The sequence below is a fragment of the Barbus barbus genome (assembly GCF_936440315.1).
Source record: "Barbus barbus genome assembly, chromosome: 41".
NCBI classification, from domain to species: Eukaryota; Metazoa; Chordata; class Actinopteri; order Cypriniformes; family Cyprinidae; genus Barbus; species Barbus barbus.
Window position 1 is genome coordinate 11,217,657 of NC_136719.1, and position 23,991 is coordinate 11,241,647.

Here is a 23,991-nt window from a genome sequence, read left to right on the forward strand (position 1 = left end):
TTATCGTTAACGATAAAATCCCAGAAAATGTCGAGATAGCCTATTATTTTTTGTCAATATCGCACACCCCTAATCTGCAGTGATTCATTTTTGAAAGTATCTGTTTAGAGAAACTGGATGAAGGAAGGTTTTGGAGTGTGCATGAAAGATAATGAGGGCTAGGGAGGGGTTCTTTGAGAGGGAGGGAGGGAGACAGTAGGAGGAACAGAAGTAGCCCAATCAAATTATGTTTAGTGCGCGCACCAGATCAGAGAATATACTGAGACATAACAGACAGAGAGCATGAGAAAAACATTTAGACGCACTTTGCTATTCTGTCTGAAAGCTGAGAGGATAGGAGCGCATTTAACTGTAGGTAAAATGAGCTTTGACAGATATTTTGGCAACAGTCCTTTGTATTTTACATAATTCCCAAACAAAGTTACAATGGTAGACGGCGGATATCTAAAACAGATAGAGTGTCAACATAGAAGGCGTGGACGTGGCATGGACAGAGCATTATATGGCTTAGTTCGTGAAGAAATCTGTGGATTATATCGCAAAGTGCTATACTTACAGTGAAGAAACGGAGCTGCCTGACGGTAAGTGCTCTTTCTGTTCGCGCGCGCCACTCAACTATTACAGTCACTCACGTGCTCCCTTCAGGTGCTACAATGTCAAACGACTTTTCATTTTGTTGAATACGTTGAAATACTTGGTTACTAATATGTATTGAGTCTTCAACCACCTAATAACAATCCTGATATTCCCAGTGTTTCAAAATAATACAAACTAAAATGATATAAGCTACAAAATATTGTAGCCTACCTGTTTCAAATTGTTTTCAAACAAGGTGAAAAGCAAATGTATTTTTAATTTGTTAACCCCCCGCCCCAAAAAAAAATGTATCTACTACCGTCAGTATGAGTCAGAGACATGAGGTAAGAAGTAAAGATAAAAGAACATTAATTAATGTGTCGATCGAGCACTTAATGATTTCTGAATTTAAGACTTTTAAAGTGTGCGTAATTTGAAGAGGAAGATCATGTAAAATACTTCAGTTTAAAAAAAATGTTAATTGCTTAACTAAGTTACCTTAAATTACTGTAGGCCTAAATATGTAATGAAACATGAGTTATCCCACCTTATAATCTACATAACTTGACAACATTTTTTGTTAAAGCATCCCATGTACATATATTAAAATATTGTTAAAATGTGTTTTTGTTGCTACATAAAATCAGTCACCTGATAAACAGTAAAATAACATTCCCAGAATTCCCTGTGTGATACATCATATTTAATCATAGGCTATTTTATTTAAATAGGTGTAGGTAACATTGATATTGCTTAGTTATGTAGTGTATCGAATGTCAAATGTGTATTACCCTAAAAGTGTTTATGTGGATAATATTGTACACATTGTGAGTGCTCATGGAAAACTTAATGAGCTTTGTTTCATTGTGTAATGTTTTAATAGTTCAAGTAGGTTGGTATATTCACTGTATTATACAGCCACCAAAATGCCATCTCGATATGCCTGAAACACTTTTTCTGAATTTCTGGCAACGATAATGCTGCCAGGTTTTGATAATGCATCTAAACAGGATTTTTTAGAGTGAAGAATATGCATGGAGCCCACTAGATTGAACGTTAAATTATAGTTCAGTTGTCAGTTCAGAGAAATAATTAACTTTAGAACACAATGCAGTATAAAACATTTCATAAAATTATTGCGCTTCATCGCATTTTGAGGTAAACGCCCATTTGGTCCAGTGGATTTTGATGGCTGAGGTCAGCTGTAAAGGTCACAGTACATCCATCATCCTCATGTACACACATAGGAGCCTGTGTGTTTCAGAGCGATGCTAATTGCCCTTGATGCTTTTCATTTTTATTTTCATTAAGACTCGAAAATGCTTTACAGTTTTTCATGAAAAGCTTTACCCATGAACGGCCGCTGAGTCACTGGACATTTGGTCATTGTGATTATGTGGGGCGGTCACATTTATGATTGATTGACTTATAAAGGATTTTGTAAACAGGAACTTAGGCTTAAATGAATGTATGTAGGCTTACAAATATATTACATGCATTAATCCAGAGAAGAAAAACTTAATGCAGTGACTCATTAAAATTGCATGCTTAATTGCTCAGGATTTAGAAAACAAAAGTAGCTATGCAATGGAACCTGTTAACGCTGCAAAACTGGAATCACAGTCATCTTGAATAAACATGGATGACCTGCTTTTCTTGAAACCTTACACAGCTTCATGAATCTGTGGACTGAGAAAAAATTACTAGGTAAAGTTGGTTGCCCACAGCTGTTCCAAATTTCAGTGTGTTTACCAAAGTTGTGTTAATGTGCCTCCCAAAGAACTTTAAAATCATGGACGGAATCCTATTATAAGTAAACAAACACACAGCGTCTCTCTGTGAACCTGAGAGGTTTCAAAGTCCATTGATGCCTGATGATGTATTCGCTTATGCTTCCCTTGTTGTGTATGGCCCAGATTATGCAGACTAAAGCAGGATAATAGGGTATGGACTGTTTGCTCATATTGTTTTTGTAGTTTAGGTTGTGTTATTTTAATATTTTCAAGGTTTCAGTCTGCATTTAAAGACTGATCTGTTTAAACAGGCATATATGTGATGAGTTAATGAGTAAATGTGGAGTCATTTACTCAAGTCATGAGTGCATGAACCAATTTCCAAGATCTCCATGTTTTCATTCTCACACACACCCATTCATGCATCATGTATACAATCTGTACCTACCTGAAAAGACTCTAAATTAAATATCTGCAAAGAAAAAACTGTTTGTTGCTCTATACCTCACTAAACTATACTGTACTAAAATGTCTGTCAGGGTTGGAGGAATGCGGGTGTGTTTTTGGGAGGGACTCTGGGGTTCTGAACCGAGCGGAGAACAGAGCTGAAACATGAAAGGACAAACAGACAGTGGGAATGGGTTAGATAAACAAAAGCGCTAACAGATGAAAATAGGTGGATCACTCAGTCATCCTTCCTGTGGTGTGGCTGTTTTCCTGTGATTGACAAAGATGTAAAATAAAGGAGCTAGATGTACTTGCAAGTGTTTTGTTTTTAGAAACAGCAGGAATATTTAATAAAAGCCAAGACTATGTAGAATGATTTAGTTAAAGTTAGATATATGTACAGTTGAAACCAAAAGTTTTAGACAACTAGTGGAAATGATTACTGGCCCAAAAAATAAGGTGCAGAATCTGAAATATTTCTTATTAATTGTAGCTACATCATAAATTTTATTGTTTTTCATTTTTAAAAACCTCAACTTTCAAATTACTTTCAGGCTTCAATGGGAAAAATGCAGATTTTAAAGTGGTCTCAGACTTATGTGATTGGCAGACAGCTACTTATATTAGAAAGGAGACACACAAGTGATCTGCTGCCATCATTTGACACTTTCTTTCCAATCCCTCTATTCTTCTCTATCATCCCTTTAAAGATAGGGATGCTGCACTACACAGTAGCTTCTCATGCTGTGAGGCATTCCTGGGAGACGTTCATAAATTAGGGATTACTCTCCATACACGTCTTTTTCACCTAGTCCACCAGACACATGCACACGGATTCCAGTGTAGCCACATAATGCTCTCCTCTGATGTGCTGACGTACATTGATAAATTCCTTATCAGCACTTCATCACCGCTCAGTGTGAGATCGGGCCACTCATACTTAGTGGCAGGAGGATTAAAGAAACCATCCTGGTCGACCATTAACGCCAATTTTCTATTTTCAATCTGAATATTATGCAATGTAGTCTTTGCTGCACAATTAACTTGTAAATTTATATAACACATTTAAATTGTAAATTGAATTTATTAGGTCATAGTGATGTCTGTGGTGCTGGAGGTAAGATAAATAAATAAATCATTGCTTTTTCACTGTTTAATTGTTATTGTGAAAGTAGTGTTCTGTCTAAAAAAGCTCACAGACCAATTGACCCTTCGCTAAGCCCGATATTATGTGACTATTTCTACCTTAGTAACTGTTGGTATCTGCTATGTTCTCAGTCAAGCTTTTGCTCTGTTCTTATGCAAGTCTTTGAGGATTTGTGTTTTATCACTTTTAAATGCAATTTACAGAAATTCTACTAAAATACAGAAAACAAAAATGTTTTGCATTTAAATAATTTACCACAAGTTAACATTAGAAACAACAACACAATCTATAATGCTGACCCCAAAACCTAACCAGAAAACAAGCTTTGACCAATTTCAGTTTTCTGATTTGAAATATAATACTTGTTATGAAATATAATAAATATAATACATTTCTAAAAAAATACAACACACACACACAGTCACACACACACAAAGATTCTTGCCAAAGTGACTTTCACATGTATGCTGTAAACAGTGTTTATCCAAAATAATAATAATAATAATAATTATATATATATATATATATACTTTTTACTTTACTTTTAGTCATTTAGCAGATGCTTTTATCCAAAGCGACAATCAAAACCAAGAAAAGAGCAACAACGTGCAAGCGCTATTACAAGTCTTGGTTAGCCTAACGCAGTACAGATAATTATTATTATTATTAATAATTTTTTTTTAAATAAAAAAAACATAGATAAAATAAAATTAGACTAGAGAGTGCTAGAGTTAGAGGGTCAAGTAAAGATGAAACAGATGAGTTTTTAGCCGTTTCTTGAAGATGGGTAAGGATTCGGCTGCTCTGATTGAGTTGGGCAGGTCATTCCACCAGATGGGAACAGTTCATGAAAAAGTCTGTGAAAGTGTTTTTGTGTGTCTTTGGGATGGTACAATAATGCGTCGTTCACTTGAAGAACACAAGCTTCTAGAGGGCATATAAGTCTGAAGTACTGAATTTAGGTAAAGGGGTGCAGAGCCAGTGGTGGTTCTGTAGGCAAACATTAATGCCTTGAATTTAATGCGAGCAGCTATTGGTAGCCAGTGCAAATTGATGAACAGAGGCATGACGTGCGTTCTTTTCGGCTCATTAAAGATTAATCTTGAAGCGGCATTTTGGATTAATTGTAGAGGTTTAATAGAATTGGCTGGAAGACCTGCCAAGAGAGCATTGCAATAGTCAAGTCTGGACAGAACAAGAGCCTGAACAAGGAGTTGTGTTGCATGTTCCGAGAGAAAGGGCCTGATCTTCTTAATATTGTATAATGCAAATCTGACAGTTTTAGCAAAAAACCGGGCAGTTTTAGAAATGTGGTCTGAGAAATTCAGCTTATCATCAATCACAACTCCAAGGTTTCTGGCTGTTTTTGAAGGAGTTATGGTAGATGAGCCTAACTGGAAGGTGAGATTGTGATGAAGCAATGGGTTAGCTGAAACTACAAGCAGTTCTGTCTTAGCTAGGTTGAGTTGAAGGTGATGGTCCATCATCCAGCAAGAAATGTCTGTTAGACACGCTGAGATGCAAGCAGCTATCGCCGGATCATCAGGATGGAATGAGAGGTAGAGTTGAGTGTCATCAGCATAGCAGTGATATGAAAAGCCATGTTTCTGAATGACAGAACCTAGTGATGCCATGTAGACAGAAAAGAGAATTGGTCCAAGAACTGAGCCCTGAGGCACCCCAGTAGCTAGATGTTGCGACTTGGATACCTCACCTCTCCAAGATACTTTGAAGGACCTATCAGAGAGGTAAGACTCAAACCACTGGAGTGCGGTTCCTGAGAAGCCCTTTCTCAATAGGGTTGACGAGGATCTGATGGTTGACTGTATCAAAAGCAGCAGACAGATCCAGCAAGATAAGTAATGAAGATTTGGAAGCCGCTCTTGCAAGTCTTAGGGCTTCAACAACAGAAAGCAAAGCAGTTTCGGTCGAATGTCCACTTCTGAAGCCAGATTGGTTACTGTCCAGGAGGTTGTTCTGTGTGAGAAAGCCAGAGACTTGGTTGAACACAACTCGTTCAAGTGTTTTTGCAATGAAAGGAAGAAGGGAAACCGGTCTATTGTTCCCTAAAAGAGTTGGGTTAAGAGTGGGTTTTTTAAGCAGTGGAGTTATTCGAGCCTGTTTAAATGCTGAGGGAAAAATTCCAGTGTGAAGGGATGTTTTAACGATGTGAGTGTGTGCAGGTACAACTGCAGGAGAAATGGCTTGAAGGAGATGAGATGGAATAGGATCAAGCGGACAGGTAGTAGGATGACTGGAAAGGATGAGTTTAGAGACCTCTGCCTCAGAGAGTGGAGAGAAGGATGTGAACGAGTGTATGTTTGCTGGTAAGATATGTTTGATAGATTGTGGTGTGGAAAATTGTGCAGTGAGGTTTGTAATTTTATTAATGAAGAATGTGGCAAAGTCGTCAGCTGTTAGAGATGATGGAGGAGGAGGAGGAGGAGGACAAAGGAGGGAGGAAAATGTTTTAAAGAGCATGCGAGAGCTAGGCGAATTGTTAGTTTGGTCATGATAATATGTCCTTTTAGCAGTGGAAACATTAGCAGAGAAGTCAGAGAGGAGTGATCGATATAAATTAAGGTCAGAAGGATTACGTGATTTGCGCCATACCCTTTCCGCAGCCCTGAGTTTAGAACAATGTTTTTGGAGGACATCAGATAGCCAAGGGGCAGAAGGGGTGGTACGAGCTGGCTTGGAAGATAAGGGGCAGAAAGTATTTAAACAAGACGTCAGAGTGGAACAGAAAGTATCAGTAGCACTGTTAGCATCAAGAGAGGATAACTGTTTAGGGGAGGAAGTGAAGATGAAACCATAGAAGATAGCCGGGAGGGGGAGAGTGAACGCAAGTTACGTCAAAAAGTGACGTGGAGGGGTATGTGATGTGTCAGGAATCATGTTGAGGTTAAGAGTGAGGAGGAAGTGATCCGAGGTGTGTAGTGGAGTAACCAGCACATGATCAGTGGAGCAGTATCGTGTGCAAATAAGGTCCAGTTGGTTGCCTGATTTGTGAGTAGCCGTAGTTAGCACTCTCTTGAGATCAAAAGACGCAAGCAGAGTGTGGAAGTCTGCAGCCTGAGGTTTATCTAGGTGGATGTTGAAGTCTCCAAGTAAGACAAAGGGAGTACCATCCTCAGGAAATGTTGAGAGCAATAAATCGAATTCTTCCACAAACCTACCTAGTAATCCTGGAGGACGATAAACAACTACAAAATGGATTTTTAGAGGGTAGGTAATAGTAACCGAATGTGATTCAAAAGAGCTGTTGATACTCAGAGAAGGTAAAGGAGTAAATTTCCAATTATTAGAGATGAGCAGACCAGTACCTCCACCTCTTCCAGTCAAACGGGGGGTGTGGGAAAAGGAGAAATTATTGGAGAGTGCTGCAGGTGTAACATTGTCTTCTGGTTTGATCCAGGTCTCTGTCAGGGCCATGAGGTTTAACCTTGAATGACTAGTAATGGAAGTAATGAAATCAGCTTTGTTGACAGCAGACTGACAATTCCAGAGACCAATAGAAAAAGAAAGTAATGTATTAGCAGACATAGGCAAAGTGCGCAGGTTGATAGGATTGCGCTGTCTACAGTGTGTGATGCGTGTGTGATTGCGAGTGGTAGTGATAGTATTGATCTGGAAACACATAGTAAGAATAGGTTATATAAACTAAAACAGAAGTGAAACAAGTAGTAGGAATAATGTAGGATCATTAAAAGTCCATACTTATGTCCTCTGCCGGTGTCCTTGTCCGGTGGAGTCGATGGTCTTTACACTCTTCGGTCTTCACACTAGGAGGGCTTTACACGAGGGTTGCCGCGACCGCTGCCGTGGTATAATAACCTTTTTTATACCCCTCTAACAAATCACTATTACAATTCAGCTGAACCCACTTTCCTATTTATCACTAAAAATGGCCAAGCAAGTGCACACACTGACAAGATACGCGATACAGTATGAGACCAAACGCGATTTCAGCAAGGCTCAACACAGATATATATATATATATATATACACAGTATATGTGTGTGTGTGTGTGTGTACATATATGTATGTATATGTATATGTGTATATATATATATATATATATATATATGTATATATATATATATATATATATATATATACACACACACACACACACACACACACACACATATATATATATATATATATATATATATATATATATATATATATATATATATATATATATATATATACACACATACAGGTAAATCCTACCCTAATATTTTGAGATACTGGATTTTGACTTTCATGAGCTGTAAGCGCTAATCATCCAAATTAAAACTAAAAAACTTTTGAAATGACTTACTTTACATGTAATGAATCTAAAATATATATGAAAGTTTCACTTTTTAAAATAAGTTACAAAAAAATTCAGTTTTTCACAATATTCTAATTTTTTTTAGATGTACCTGTGTGTGTGTGTGTGTGTGTGTATATATATATATATATATATATATATATATATATATATATATATACATACATGCATATACATATATAAATATATTTTTAAATTCTATATTGGCCATTTTTGCCCATTTTGTGTATTTTTTTAAATGTATTTCTTGCCATATATAATTGCCAAATACAATTTAATTTTTAGTTATCATTATCCCGGTAATTTAACCAGTGATATAATATTATATAGTAAACACCTGAGGTTTTATATCATCTTGCTCTCTGATTTTTAAATTCACTCAATTTCCAATGTGCATTTCTGTATGCCCTCTCTTTTTCTTGTCCACCTCTTTTATGTCCTCTCTTATTTTTCACCATATTGATTTATTTGATGGCAAAAGGCACCTTTAGAAAGTGCTGCTTTAAGGGTCACAGGCTCAAGTCCCTGTGCACCCCATTGCTGTGCCTTGACCGTCCTTTCCTCCTGTCATATGACCCCGGGCTGGCACCGAACATTTTGTGAAAGGCACAGGTTTGGGAAGCATCATTTTTAAAACCCATGAGAGTCATTCAGCAGATTAGATCTGAAAGGTAGTAGTTACATCTGACCATCAACATTAAGAGCTCAGCTGCGAAGTGAAGAACCAGGTTGAGTTTTGCTAAAAATGTTACTGTTCTGTTGCTTATTAGGAGATATCAAGGACAGGCTGATCTGGTAAAAGGATTATATTTACGTGAAAGTCAGATACTATGAACAGCAGTGGTGAACAGAGAGAGGATACAAACTGAGAAAGGAGCAAAGGAGTGAGAAAGACGGATGAGTACACTGCTGCTCTCCACAGTTGGCTTTCACATCCTCGACTCTCATCTCCTCTTTTTCCACTGCCCCCTTGACCTCTAAGCAGATGACCACGGGAAACGTGAAATATTTTTAGTGTCCATCTGATAACCAGCAGATGGAGGTTAGAGAGACAGAGAACACATCTCTGTTAGCTTTGGTGTGGTTTTGATTGGATTCTTTGATTGCACAGAGGTTGCTATTTCATAGAGACACTCCAAAATGTAGGTTTTCACACCAGTACCTTTTTGGTTCCCCAAAGAACCTTTCGGTGAAGAGCCATTATTTTCTTGTTGTGAAGAACATTTTCAAAATCTTAAGAACCTTTTTTTAGTATTGAGAACCTTTTGTACAACGGAAAGGTTAGATGTTTCTAGAACCATAGATGCCAGCAAACAACATTTATTTTCAATAGTGTTATATGTTTCTTCTAAAATATTTAGGATAAATAAAAACTATGAGATCTTTGACATACAGTAAGAGTTAAGAGCTATAAAATTCAAAGGCCACATGAATTTAGTCTTCAAAGATTTTTTTTTAAATGTTCAGTGCTTAGATCGAAAAATGACAATGCATAGTTGTGAAAACCAAGTAATAATAGAGCATGTAGTATAAATACAGTAAATATCAGTATTACATTAAGGAAAAATGTACAAATATATTTCAGGTAAAAAAATATGGGATCGTTTAAAAAAATTGTCATTTTGACTAATTTTCACATACAGTATTACCTTTTTATTTTATTTCTAAGCTTGACAAAAAAACAATCTTCACAGTCACACAAATGACCACACTGCAAAATTTTTATTTTTTTTTAAGTTCTGAATAAAACAAACATTATTGGAGTACGTTTTTACAAGAAAATATTATTTCTACTGCAAATTTTCATTTTTGATTTAATGCTACTTGCTGTTTCTTTGTAAGTGTTTGTAAAATCTACTTGAAATTTCTGAGTAATTTTTTTTAAGAAAAGGCTACGCTATTTTTTAGAGTAGTCAGTGTTTTATGAGTTAATAAAATCTTTGATCATTTGATCGCAGACTCTTTCTTGACAAATCTGACCCCATTGTGTGAAATTATTGCAATCTCTTTTAAAACCATAGAGAAGACACACAAGATATTTCTGGAGATTTTCTTAGTAGCAAAATAGGAGATTCCATTTGCTCTCCATGTAATTTCAACATGAGAAATGAAAGAGATCTAATTTTAACGCTTTATCTTGCGGGTAAACCCGGCTGAGCGCTTCATGCACACATGCCCAGCAGGGACACATCACAGACCCGCTTTCAGTCTGATGAATAGCCAGTGCCAGCACATGTGCATCAGACACATTTAAAGACCCGGAGCGTGCAAGGAGGCTCTTTCTGTAATTTCCCAGGAGGTATCAAAGTAGGTAATGGAAAGTAGTTGGGACATGCAAAGAGTGCGAACAGACGACAAACTGGACAGCAAGAGCAACTGACGGGCTTTCCACAGGCAACGTCAAAGGAAGACCTTGCCAGGCTTTGTGTTACAATTGGAAGGACTTCATTAGGACTCTGTAACCAGCACAGCTCTGAAGTGGATATTTCTGTTGTGAATTGATTATGCAAATGCAAGATGAAAACCACCACTCCAGATGGATGGAGTGAGTGTGAGCAAGAGTGAGTGAGGATGAATGAAGTGAATTAAATATTGCATGTCTCAGAGACTTGGACTTGAATCAAGAGCTAATTTTAAAACAAACCGCATTCGAAAGCTTTCTGGTTCCATTCTTGCTAATCCTCACATAAATCATAAACACATTGACAGGAATACATTCATGGAAGGCTAAACAGCATGTATGAGTTAACAAACACCAGAAGAATCAAAGAAAATATCAGAGAAAACCACACAAAATCAATGCCTTGTTTTCCAGTGACTACAACATATTTTTAAATATTCAGATTATTATCATATATATATATAATTATAGCATTATCAGAAGTTTCAGTTTGCAAAAAATGTTTTAAAAGAATTCTCTTATGCTCACCAAAGGCATGCTGATTTGAAACGTTGCTTATTGTTATCAATGTTGAAAACAGTTGTGCTGCTTAATTTAATTTTATTTCATTTTTGGAAGAACCCTTTATTTATTTTTTGGGATTTGATAGAACATTAATAAGAACAGCATTTATTTGACATATAAATATTTTGTAACATTATAAATGTCTGTACTCTTTGTTTAATTTATTTATATTACAATCATTTATAAATTGAATTAAATATTTTAATTCAGAATAAAAGCATTTATCCCTTTAAAAAACCTTTACACATGAATCAAATTAAAATAAGACTAGACCTTCGAATCTGTCTGTGTGAGACTTATTAATACAGCCACACATTTTCTCCTCATAGTGGCAGCGCTCTTTCCAGTAACCCACTCTGTTCTACCTTTATTATCCGATATTGTTTTCTTAAAAGCTTTTGCAAATTCAGTCTTTCACTCATATTTGTTTTCATATTTCCTTAATACCAGTATGCATGTACGGTAAATTGCATGCACTTTAAAAGTGTGCAATTTATAAACGTTTTCAATAAATTAGACAAAAAAATGAAGTTTAATGCAAGTAAAAGCAAGCAATTGCACAAAACCTATTCTTGGGCCTTCCATTTCAGTTATATACTGTATGTCAGCACATAATAATTACAGACACCTTTAAAATCTGCATTCTTCTCCATTTAGCCCTTAAAAGCCCGTCCTCCTGCCCACCTCCCTCATCCATGCCTCAGTCATACACTGTGTATCCAAAAGAGGGATTTAAACCATAATTGTTTCCATATCTCTTTCGTATTTGATTTTTTTTCAGTGTCATCGCAAATATGTTTTCCTGTGTCTGGAGACAAAGGATGAGTAAATCCCAAGAGAATCTCAGATTTGCCTTTCAGATATTCTCTATATAAATTTGCTTTAGCAGCTGGTCATAATAATCCACGCAGCATCTTAATGAGGCAGACATAAAAAAATTGGAGGGGTTTCTAAATGTTTTATGTGGAGGTTCCAGAAAGACAATGATTCAAAGCTGACTTTAATAAATTCATAAACAACTTTATTTTTTATGTTTTTCATTTGCATTCCTTTTGTTCCAAACCTCAAAACTAACCTCTAAAATCTGTTGAGGATATGTGTAGTTAATATCTTACTGTTTTGGCTAAAAATACAACATGATGTTTTAAGCGCTGTATCTAAAAACAGAAGCTGAGATGGAGAATTTAATTTGAGATTATATAGGAGACATCAATGCCTTCATTTGATTTAGATGCCACCATTCCTTTTCTCTTGCTGAAGAGCTACAGAAATAGCCAACAAAATGAAATTCATTTGGCCTAATTTTATTAAAATGATTTACAACTGTTTGTTTAACAATTTAGGCCAGCGAGGGATCAGTATTCGGATGTTTTGGATTTACCTCTCATGTCTGTCCTTCTTATTGTAGGTCATGAGGATGGCCTCTTGGGAAGAGAATTTGGGTCAGCCCAATCACTCTGTGCTGGAGATGGAGGGGCCACCAGACCTGTCCAGCTCCCTCTTCAATCTCAGCAGCAGTTATGGGGGCACGGGGGCTTTCCTCTGGCTATTTCCGTCAGAGAACATCACATGGACCACCACGAGGCCCACAATCCAGCCAGTTGCCCCTCCACGGGTACGGGACCAAGCCTTGGCTCAGGCAGAGATCGGGGTGCTTGGGTTGGTGCTTGCGCTCACTGCTCTGGGTAATGGATTCGTGCTGTGGGTGTTGCTGCGTAGGAAGAAACATCACGCTCCCATGCACCTTTTCATGGTCAATCTGTGTGTGGCTGACCTGGTAGTGGCCTTCTTTCAGGTAACCGCCTTTTGAGACTATTAAAAATGATGAGTGCAGTGAAATGAGCTTAACGGTTAAGTAATCATTGACCTGAATGGAAACATATAATGAGACTACATATATTAAAATGCAGTTGAAGTATCAGGCGTGGGAGTAATGCGTGTTTAGGAGTGAAATGCGGCACTGTTTTCTTTTGCATGATTTAACATTTGAAAGAAATATTAGTCTTGTAATTTTATGGTGAAATAAAAGTAGTAGTAGTAGTAGTAGCAGTTGTAGTAGTAATATCTCTTATTTTTTTTAAGTTTTATTTAATGATATTAATAACCTCAATATATAATCACAAATATTTTGGTCAAATTGTGCAGCATTACAAACTAGCACAGAAAACCTGGAACTTTAAAAAAAAATTCAATTGCAATTTTGCTGGACAAGTGGCGCTGAGGGAGGTGGAGGTTTGCGATCTCATTGGCCATGACGTGACTGCGTGTAAAAGGATCTATCAGGCTGCACCATCTAGAGTTTCATGACTGAAGTAGATATATGTAGATCTGTACACCTGTGGAGTTTTGGTTCCTTACCACTGTCGCCTTTGGCTTGCTTAGTTGGGGACACTTAATTTCTGGTAATACAGTCGGCTTGATTGCACAGACACTATTTGAACTGAGCTGCACGATGACATCACTGCATCAATGATGAACTGACTTTAACTGGAAAATTGAGTGTTTACTATTGTCTTCTTGCATTCTCGACACACTATTTTCCTATTTAATACTGTAAAGCTGCTTTGACACAATCAGTATTGCATAAAGCGCTTTATAAATATAGGTGACTTGACTTGATATGTCTTTATTTTGTCCCCAGGTGCTGCCACAGCTGGTGTGGGACATCACAGAGCACTTCCAGGGCCCTGACGCTCTGTGTCGCTCCGTCAAGTATTTGCAGATTGTCGGGATGTTTGCATCCTCCTACATGATTGTTGCCATGACTGTGGATCGGCACTATGCCATCTGCTGCCCCCTGCAAGCGTATCGTGGAGGTGCACCCTCCCGCTGGAACACCCCCATTATGGTTGCGTGGGGCCTGGCCCTTGTGCTCAGTTTGCCACAGGTAAGGAGTAAACAGTCTTAGATCATTCCTGACTGCTTTTTTGATTGGCTCACAACTATTTTGTCTCCTCGTTTGCATGCAGATGTTTATCTTCTCACGGTCAGAGGTGTCCCCTGGGGTGTTTGAATGCTGGGGCCACTTTGTTGAGCCGTGGGGTCTTAAAGCATACGTCACCTGGATGACTGTGGCTGTATTTGTATTGCCAGCCTTTATCATCACTGTCTGTCAGGTATCTCCAGCTTTTTTCTTATCAATCTCTCACTATCTACACATTTTTTAAATTAAATGTATGGCTTTGACATCTCTTGTCTAACAATGCATCATAGCATAAGAACATGATGTATACTACCCAAATGTCAAAGACTTGGCATGTTTAATGGGAATTAGATGCACTGCAGGGTACAACTTGATGGCTGTGCTAGTGCTGGGTGAAATTCAGAATTTAATAATTGGCTCCTTTTCAATTCATGAGTTGGATGTTGAATTTGAATGACAGGAAGAGGAATTTACTTAATTGCAATTAAAAACAAATCACTGTAACACCACAGAGGAATTTCCATAGTCCAAAACAAGTGTTAAAATGCTACAGAAAAATTAGAAAAAAAAAACAAAAAACAGTTAAATGGTTAACTGTAAGTTAACGTGTATGGTTAAAAACTGTAAATGGTTTAACATCACATTATATGTGTATTTACTGTAGAATATTGTCAAATATATGTTTTTTGGAGACTATGAATTAAAATGTGAAAACGGTAAACGGACATTCTCAAAAGTCCTGTAACACATCCCATGTGATTGTAATTCGTGTACATTAGTTTGTTTCTTCTTTTTTTTGTTCTTTTTTGTTGTTGTTGTTGTTGTTGTTATAAGTAATTCACATTAGGGTGTTTTGAGCTTGCTAGGGTTACTAGGGTGTTTTTTGATGCATTTTCTGTTATTTAGTTAATGTTTACTACATTATTTTAGTGTCATATATGACCCTGTACGCAATCTAACAACATGATTTCCTCAACCGATTAACCACATTTATCAGAATTAAGTAAAAAACTGCCAAAACAGACAAAAATTAAAAATGTTCCCATACAGCACCATAAAATGTCCACCACACATTACTACACTTTGCAAAAACTTATAACTGCTTAGTGTAATTTTATTCCATTTAATTCTGTTTCCTTACATTCAAATGTACAGTTCTGTGAGTTCTCTTAAATGGAATTTAAAATGCACTCTTAGTTCAGTTCTAAATGACACACAACTCTGGACCCATATAGGAGTGTTTAAATCGATGTATCTATTTTTCACCTCAGGTTCGCATCTTCAGAGAAATCCATGACAATATCTACCTGAAGTCTGAGCGGGTGGTGACGGCAGAATTTAAGAGGAACTCTGTCTTCTTCCACTTTGCTCAGCGGGAGGGGGGCAGGGCAAGGAGCAGAGAGAGAAACAGACATAACAGACACAGTCACCATGCTGACAGCAGTCTCAGTCAAGCTCACTGCAGCCCCTCACATCATGCAGCATCCTCCTCAAGCCTTTATGATAGCTACTCTCATACTCTACCCTGTAGGAGCTCTATCTGCGAGCCTTGCTTTGGGCCCCACCCCTCTTCAGAAAGCTCCTCCCCTTCCGTCCAAACTCACCTGCAAAACACCCCCAGCCCTCACTCAGACCCCTCCCATTCTCAGTCATTATCAGCCAATAGCGTGTGTGCATTGACTGGACACCCAAATAGCTCTGGAGCTTCTGAACTGTGGCCAGGTGTGCTTCCAGATGCTTTTCCACTTCCAACCGATTATTCGTACCCGCCGCCTCTCCCAGGTGTGACTAAGGCCATGTCTAAGACAGTGAGGATGACTCTTGTCATTGTGCTGGTCTACACCATCTGCTGGTCTCCTTTCTTTATTGTTCAGTTATGGGCAGCCTGGGACCCCAACCCACCAAACCAAGGTCAGACTTGAAGCAAACAGATGAAATTACATGTCCTGTACAGTCACACAATAACTCTTTGTGGATGCTAAAACAGTATGATGTATTTTTAAACAGGTTCATATCATTATAAGAAATAGGCAATCCATTTTTTTGATACAGACTACATACTTTTTTGTGCATGTGCATGAACTTAGCCAGAGATTTTTTTTCAGGGTGAGTGAAATTTTGTGAAAAATACACCACCGTATATATAAAAAAATTAATAATTTTTTTCAGCAAGGATGCATTAATTTGATCAAAAGTGATAGTAAAGAAACTTATAAAGATTTGTATTTCAAATGAATGTATATCCCATTTTTCAGAAAAACATTAAGCAGCAACTGTTTTCAACATTGATAATAATAATAAATGTTTCTTGAGCAGCATGTTAGAATGATTTCTAAAGGATCATGTGTCACTGAAGACTCGAGTAATGGTGCTGAAAAGCTTTGCCATCTGCAGGGTGGTGTTCGTTAACCAAAAAGCGTTCTTGGAAATCTACCTTCCAGCGGAGTTTTGTTCCAAGTACAATCAAAAACACATGAATCAGTTCATCAGGGTCTTCAAGGCTGCTTGGAAATTGCAGGCAGGTGTGCTAGAGCTTGGCTGCAACTGAAGTCTGTGGGAGGGGAGATCTCCAGGAGCAGAAATAATCAATCATGTTCTCAGCGTGTCCCCTTTGTTTTATTGTCCTCTTCTTTATTTAACTGCCCCCTGCTTTCTTTCCCCTTAACACGTAGACAAACAAACACCTGCTCACTCACCTGAGTGTTGGGTAATCTCATTGGTATTTACATTGTATGAGACTGGACTTTCTGCACAGTTTGACCAGCCACCTGGCAACCAAATCACTATGAAAACAGCACAAACTTGCTCCTATAGATGTGTTTTAGTCTTTCAGTTAAAAAAAAGTAAAAAAATCTAGTTTTGTCTAGATTAGAGGAATAGGTTTTTTTTCAAAGTTAGCCTTAAATTGGGTTCCATATGGCTTATATTATTATTTTGCATTTAACTGCCTTGTTTATTATTATACATTTTTATACATACGTTTGGGCTTGAAAGAAGGCAAGGAAGCATTAAACTGATAAAAAATGTCAGTAAAACATTTATAATGATATGGAAGATTTCTATTTTAAACAGAAATTATTGTAATTTAAATCATAATAGAAACTTCTTCAGACAGTGCAAGAATTTTCTTTTTGTTCTGAAGTTTTCTGTCACTATTATTATTTGCACTGATTGTGTTACAAGCTTTAATACTAATACTTTTCTAAGCAATCTTAAGACTTTCAACTGATAGATGATAAAACAGGGAGAAATCTCATAGACCTGCACATATTATTCACACAAAGATATTGCAATATTGTAGAACTGTCAATGCAGTATTAAATGCAAAGTGTTATTTCCTTGCCTTTCTCTCTCATGCAGGGGCTGCTTTTACTATCCTGATGCTTCTAGCCAGTCTAAACTCCTGCACTAACCCATGGATCTACACAGCTTTCTCCAACAGTGTGTCCCGTGAACTGCTCGCACTGCTGCGCTGCCACGCCGGATCCCCACGCAGAGGTTCGCTGCCTGATGATTCAACCACAACTCACACATCAACCAACACCAAGGACTCCACATACTGACCTCTGGCCTGACTCTACTGCACACACACACACCAGCACACGGCAAACACACCGCAGACGTGACTGGCTAGACCCTGTCCCAAATGCCACTCTTTGCCCACGTGTTGATGACATAATAGTGCAGCTGGGCTCTTAAACACCTTTTTAGAATTTAAAATGACAATGGGATGACCAACGGTCTTCATGGACAAGTGCCAATGTCACAAATGTGCAAAAAGTGTGCTGTTTGGTACGGGACTGGAGTAATGTCCTTGCTGGCTACTTTAGATTCAGGTACATGGCAGTTACACAATCTGAAAAGCAGATACTGATCTGTCATCGACAGTGTTACCTCCATTCTTCTCCATCTTTCTATTATGATGGTTTTCATAGATTAGGTTTGCAGGATTATATCAGCCTTTACAGTACAAAGTGTGGAAAATGTGATAGTAGGAAGAGAAAAAAGAATGTGAACAATGCATACAGAATGGACAAAAGGTTATCTGGCTGTACTCCGGACATCTTGCAGCAAGATGCTGCAAATGAGAGCCTCAGAAGTTTATGGGAACATATCCACCACCAGCAAGAATGTTATGAAAATATCTGATTGTGGGAATCAAACACAGTGGCAGTTTAGTGACACAGTGACTTTCCGAATCATATTTAATCTATAAATCAAATGTAAAGCATTCAGAAGACACTGTGAACTGAATTGGTCTACAGTATTAGCTCTTAAATAATTAGAAGTGCTGGCAGTGGACAGAAATCTACATTTGACTACCGCAGAAGGAAATCTCATTTTCTGTGTTGGTAATTTTTGTGGGTTAATGTACCAAAGCAAAGACCTAACACATTGTTTAGAAGCTGGTGAGTGTGTAATGCATTTCAGTACAACTACGACCCAAATTTCGGGAAATGTTGGGACGTTTTTTAAATTTGAATAATATGAAAACTAAAAGACTTTCAAATCACATGAGCCAATATTTTATTCACAATAGAACATAGATAACACAACAAATGTTTAAACTGAGAAATTTTACAATTTTATGCACAAAATGAGCTCATTTCAAATTTGATGCCTGCTACAGATCTCAAAATAGCTGGGACGGGGGCATGTTTACCATGATGTAGCATCTCCTCTTCTTTTCGAAACGGTTTGAAGACGTCTGGGCAGCGAGGTTGTGGAGTTTTGGTGTTGGAATTTGGTCCCATTCTTGCCTGATAAAGGTTTCCAGCTGCTGAAGAGTTCGTGGTCGTCTTTGACGTATTTTTCGTTTAATGATGTGCCAAATGTTCTCTATAGGTGAAAGATCTGGACTGCAGGCAGGCCAATTCAGCACCCGGACTCTTCTACTACGAAGCCATGCTGTTGTAATAGCTGCAGTATGTGGTTTTGCATTGTCCTGCTGAAATAGACATCGTCTGGATGGGAGCATATGTTGCTCTAAAACCTTTATATAACTTTCAGCATTCATAGTGCCTTCCAAAACATGCAAGCTTCCCATACCGTATGCACTTATGCACCCCCATACCATCAGAGATGCTGTTTTTTTTAACTAAACGCTGATGACACGCTGGAAGGTCTCCCACCTCTTTAGCCCGGAGGACAAGGCATCCGTGATTTCCAACAAGAATGACAAATTTGGACTCGTCTGACTATAGAACACTTTTTTCCACTTTGAAACCATTTTAAATGAACCTTGGTCCACAGGACACGAAGGCGCTTCTGGACCATGTTCACATATGGCTTGCTTTTTGCTTTAGTTGGCATCTGCAGATGGCAGGCAGATTGTGTTTACCGAGAGTGGTTTCTGGAAGTATTCCTGGGCCCATTTAGTAATGTCAATGACAGAATCATGCCGATGAGTGATGCAGTGTCATCTGAGGGCCCGAAGACCATGGGCATCCAACAAAGGTCCTCGGCCTTGTCCCTTACGCACAGAGATTTCTCCAGTTTCTCTTAAACTTTTGATGGTGTTATGCACTGTAGATGATAAGATTTGCAAAGCCTTTGAAATTTGACGTTGAGGAACGTTGTTTTTAAAGTATACCACAATCTTTTTACGCACTCTTTCACAGATTGGAGAGCCTCTGCCCTTGCTTCTTGCTTTTTCAGCCCTTTGTTTTCCCCATGCAAACTTTGAGTACTCTAGAAGGCATCAAATTTGAAATGAGCTCATTCACTGGATAAAAGTGTCAAATTTCTCCATTTAAACATTTATGTTATCTATGTTCTATTGTGAATAAAACATTGGCTCATGTGATTTGAAAGGCTCTTAGTTTTAATTTTGTTCAAATTTAAAAAACGTCCAAACATTTCTGGAATTTGGGTTGTAATACTTTGTACATATCCTCACAGTCCTCGGAAATCCTTGTAAAAATCTGTGGAAAAAATAGCATTTTCTTTTTATATGCTTTGGGTGAGAAATAACTTTTTTTACCAGAAGAAACGGGGTAATGGTAAATGAACAGCAATACACAGGTCAATTTTCAATCTATCACTGTTTCACAGTTGAAATCTCTATTATGTATATATGTACACACTAATCACTCATTAATTTGTCACACTTTTAGCTCTACCTCTGGTATTTGCTTGATTTTTGTTAAATTTTTTTCTCATCTGGAATCAGGGGACCATTCACATGCTTCAGAGTAACTTATTTGTACAGAAAATATAAATATAATGAAGTGTTGAAGGTTTAAGAAAAAAAAATACTACATTGCAACTTAAGCGCCTTATAAAAAATTATAAAAAAAAATATTATATATAAAGTAAGAACATATATGTTTCTAACACAGATTCTTGAGGTACTCAGTCAGTGCAATTAGGAATTCAGTAGTGTCTGTGGTAGTTTTAGGAGGCTACACTTCTGCAAATTATTATTATAAACACGTATTTCAATCATAAATTCATTATAGAAGTCCAAAACGCGCTTACTCTTAGCTTGATAAGAAATGAACTACCAATTTAGTACAATTTTTGTAGTTTTGAAATACATTGACTTATCTTATTTCATGCTTGATGACAAAAGGATTGAAATTCTTGCTGATTGGAAATGCATTATTATTTTCCCCATTTAACAAAAAAGCAACAAATCACATAATATCCATGAACAATCAGTCTTGATTGGGACAATATACTGTTTTTCAATATATTATTGTCCAACAGTATATCAATGACTGTGATTAACTGTGAACTACTAACCATTAGATATTAGTAAGAATAGTGATCAGATATTGGAAACATTGAGAAAACTAACTGCTAGTGAACTTTTTGTTATATTCAATGCATAATGATGGATAATCATAAAATTATTTAGCACATATTTAATTGACAAGATGTGCAGTACCTAAAATACGATCAACATTGTAATCAATTTTTTATATCAATTTACACTTTGTTGTTATTTATTTTGGACCTTATTTTCTTAATAAACATAGGACACGCATACAGTAAACTTTGTGTGAAACTGCAGAAAATGTTTTGCACCTCAAGAACACCATTTTTTAAATAAATAGCTACAATTGTAAGGCAGTATGTGCACAACTCACTTGAATAAGTTGAAGTCAAGTCTCAACCGATGGGTTTACATCACTCACATAAACTGATATCTCGCCAGATAGTAAAAAATAAGCTTTGTCTACATTTAGAGGATATAAAGTTTTGATCTTGACCAATTCTAAAGGTACTTTTATGCTTAAAACCGTCTATTTACATACATGCATTGCAAACACGTTACAAACATTATATGACACAGTTGCACTGTTCATTTATGATGAATAGTAATTTTCAGCTGGCTGGTGTGCTTTACCTCACGGGAGATGACAGGAAGACGGGTGCCGTGTCTGGGGTCAAAAGAGGTGGCCGCATGTACCTGTCTCTTTCCTTTATGCAAAGAAACCTCCCATCATCTTTAAATCAAACCAAAAACATGACAGGCATCTCTGCATCTCAAAAGAGAAAACAACACTGCAGCTTTACTGTATAAGAAGATGCTTCTGTGTTTTAAGGAAAAAATTACCAGTTTTATTCCATCTGACATCTGATCATCACATCAGATGACACTTGGCGAGAAAAGATTAACTGTAATGCACACCACATTCTTACATCTTTGTTAAACCCTGTTAACTGGTTATTCAAGCCTGTGGTGTCAGCTCTTAAAGGGCCATAAGCCATACTATGAGTGAACAGAGTGAAATGGATAGAGACTGGATATGTCTGGAATGGAATACTAGCTCACTGCTTACTGAATAGTGCTGCATACAATGTGGAAGTTATATAACCACCAAAAAATAAAAAATTAAGTTTGGGGTCAGTAAGATTTTTGCGCATCATAAAAGCTGCATTTATTTGATCAAAATACAGTAAAAATTAATATTGTGGAATCTCATTACAATTTAAAATAACTGTTTCTTTAATATATTTTAAAAAGTAATTGATTCCTGTGACGCAAAGATGAATTTTCAGCTTCATTACTCCACTCTTCAGTGTCATATGATCCTTCAGAAATAATTCTAATATGCCAAGAAAGAATTCTAATATATCAAAAAATATTTCTTAAGTTAGGCTGCTTAATGTTTTTGTGGAACACAAAATTTTCAGGATTTTTGACCCTAAAGGAACAGCAATTATTTGAAATATAATAATCTTCTGTAACAAATGTCTTTGTCACTTTTCACCAATTTAATGCATCTATGCTGAAAACAGTTATGTCTTCAGTTAATATATATAGCAGCCTGCTATCTCGCTTTCCCTTCTCAACAAGGGAACTGTTACACCACTCTTCGTGTCTAGAATAAGAGATCTGAGAACAGCTGCAAAGGGTATTTTTGGAGATTGGCTGCAAAAACGCACTTACATCATAGGCAGTATCTATGCAGACACTTTGGGGCTCATGCTCTCCATACTGAACTCACAAACCAATATCTGTTATCCCACTTTACTCAAGCTCGTATGACATATTGTTACTGCTTGTGCAACAGATTGCCAGCTCACACACTTGCATCAAATTTGAACTGCAAACAAAAATACTGATCTCTATATCCATGACTGGGTACACATTTTGATTTGAATTTGATTCATTTGTATATAGTAGATGTAAAGTACACTTTGCTGATGTAAGACCCAATCTTTCTGCTAATGATTTAAATGATACAGCTCAGCATTGAACTGGTAACTTGAAAGTAAGAACTATTCATAAGAACCAGCTTATTAGAATGCTTTAGTAAATAATGATTAGGAGATAAAAAAAAGTCAAAATTATGATACAAATCAGAATTATGAGATTTAAAAAATCAGAATTAAGAGATATAAATTTATAATCATGATAAAAATGTTGATTATATCTCCATTTTGGCTTTTATGTCAATATTGAAACATGTTTTTAAATGACTAAAACAACCATGGCTCAGAGTTATTAATGAATCGTGTACGTTTTAAATTCAGTAAAATGATCAAGCTTATAACGAGTCTTGTTAATCCAAATACATTTGTTGCGTTGTTTGTTTTAACGTCCAACTGTAAGATGTTCTTGCCATTATTTTGTAGTACACTGTGCTAACTCAACTCTGGTAAATTAATATTTGTTTTGCTGTGTGGCTTTTAAGATTTAGCAGCGATGGCATGGATTCAACAGCAGGGGAGCTTTCAAAATCAATATTACCAGCCCTAATCAACACAAAAATGTAATAATCAGTGATGACTATGACCCTTATGTGGTATTAAAAAACACACAATAATCTGTACAGGGAGCATTAATGCACGGTGCACAACTGGTCCACCAAGTGTTCTGCTGAACAGGTTTAGACTGGGCATGGTGTCAGGCTCCGTGAACAGAAAATGAGTGGAATCACAAGCTGTTAAACTATTTCCTCACTGAGATCAGACTCTGCACCAAAAAGGACATTATGAAAGAGAAAAAGGGGGTTGCGGAGTGTGAGAAGGAAAAACTAAATATGCACACAATGCACAGTTATGAATCTCTTCCTCTGCTAATCAAAACTAAACCAGATGATGGAAGGAGAAGAGCTGGAAACAAAATGTTTTAGGTCAATAAAAAGACAGATGATGATCTATAATGGTCTAATTGCAGGTTCAGGCAAGGAGAGTGGAAAAGGAGAACAAGAAGAAAGGACAAAACCTAAAGGTGAAAACAAGGAAGGCGTAGAGATGGAAGAATTCCACCTGCACAAATTCCTATATATTCTCATATTGCGCTCATACTCTTGAGCAATGGAACAGTCTCTTATTATTCTGAGGGAGAGATGACAAAATGAAAACCAAGACTTTTTTCTACTCTTTATGGATACATAAATC

The 23,991-nt window shown here is 37.0% G+C and overlaps 1 protein-coding gene across 1 annotated transcript; it reads left to right on the forward strand.

Annotated features, from left to right (window-relative positions):
* Nucleotides 1-271: 271 nt before the first annotated feature.
* LOC306860256 (vasopressin V2 receptor-like) lies at nt 272-18,129 on the forward strand. Its single transcript, XM_079401858.1, has 6 exons — nt 272-581; nt 12,619-13,005; nt 13,852-14,097; nt 14,180-14,326; nt 15,405-16,044; nt 17,494-18,129. Exons 2-6 carry the CDS (start codon nt 12,622-12,624, stop codon nt 17,694-17,696), a joined length of 1,620 nt encoding a protein of 539 aa, XP_079257984.1. The 5' UTR covers nt 272-581; nt 12,619-12,621; the 3' UTR covers nt 17,697-18,129.
* The last annotated feature ends 5,862 nt before the right edge of the window (nt 18,130-23,991 follow it).

What these genes read in the sequence shown, in the direction of transcription:
- LOC306860256 (XM_079401858.1), top strand. Translation starts at nt 12,622, where the DNA reads ATGAGGATGGCCTCTTGGGAAGAGAATTTGGGTCAGCCCAATCACTCT. An exon ending in TTGTGCTCAGTTTGCCACAG is followed by an intron (nt 14,098 to 14,179) that starts GTAAGGAGTAAA and finishes GTTTGCATGCAG; the next exon opens with ATGTTTATCTTCTCACGGTC. An exon ending in TTATCATCACTGTCTGTCAG is followed by an intron (nt 14,327 to 15,404) that starts GTATCTCCAGCT and finishes TTTTCACCTCAG; the next exon opens with GTTCGCATCTTCAGAGAAAT.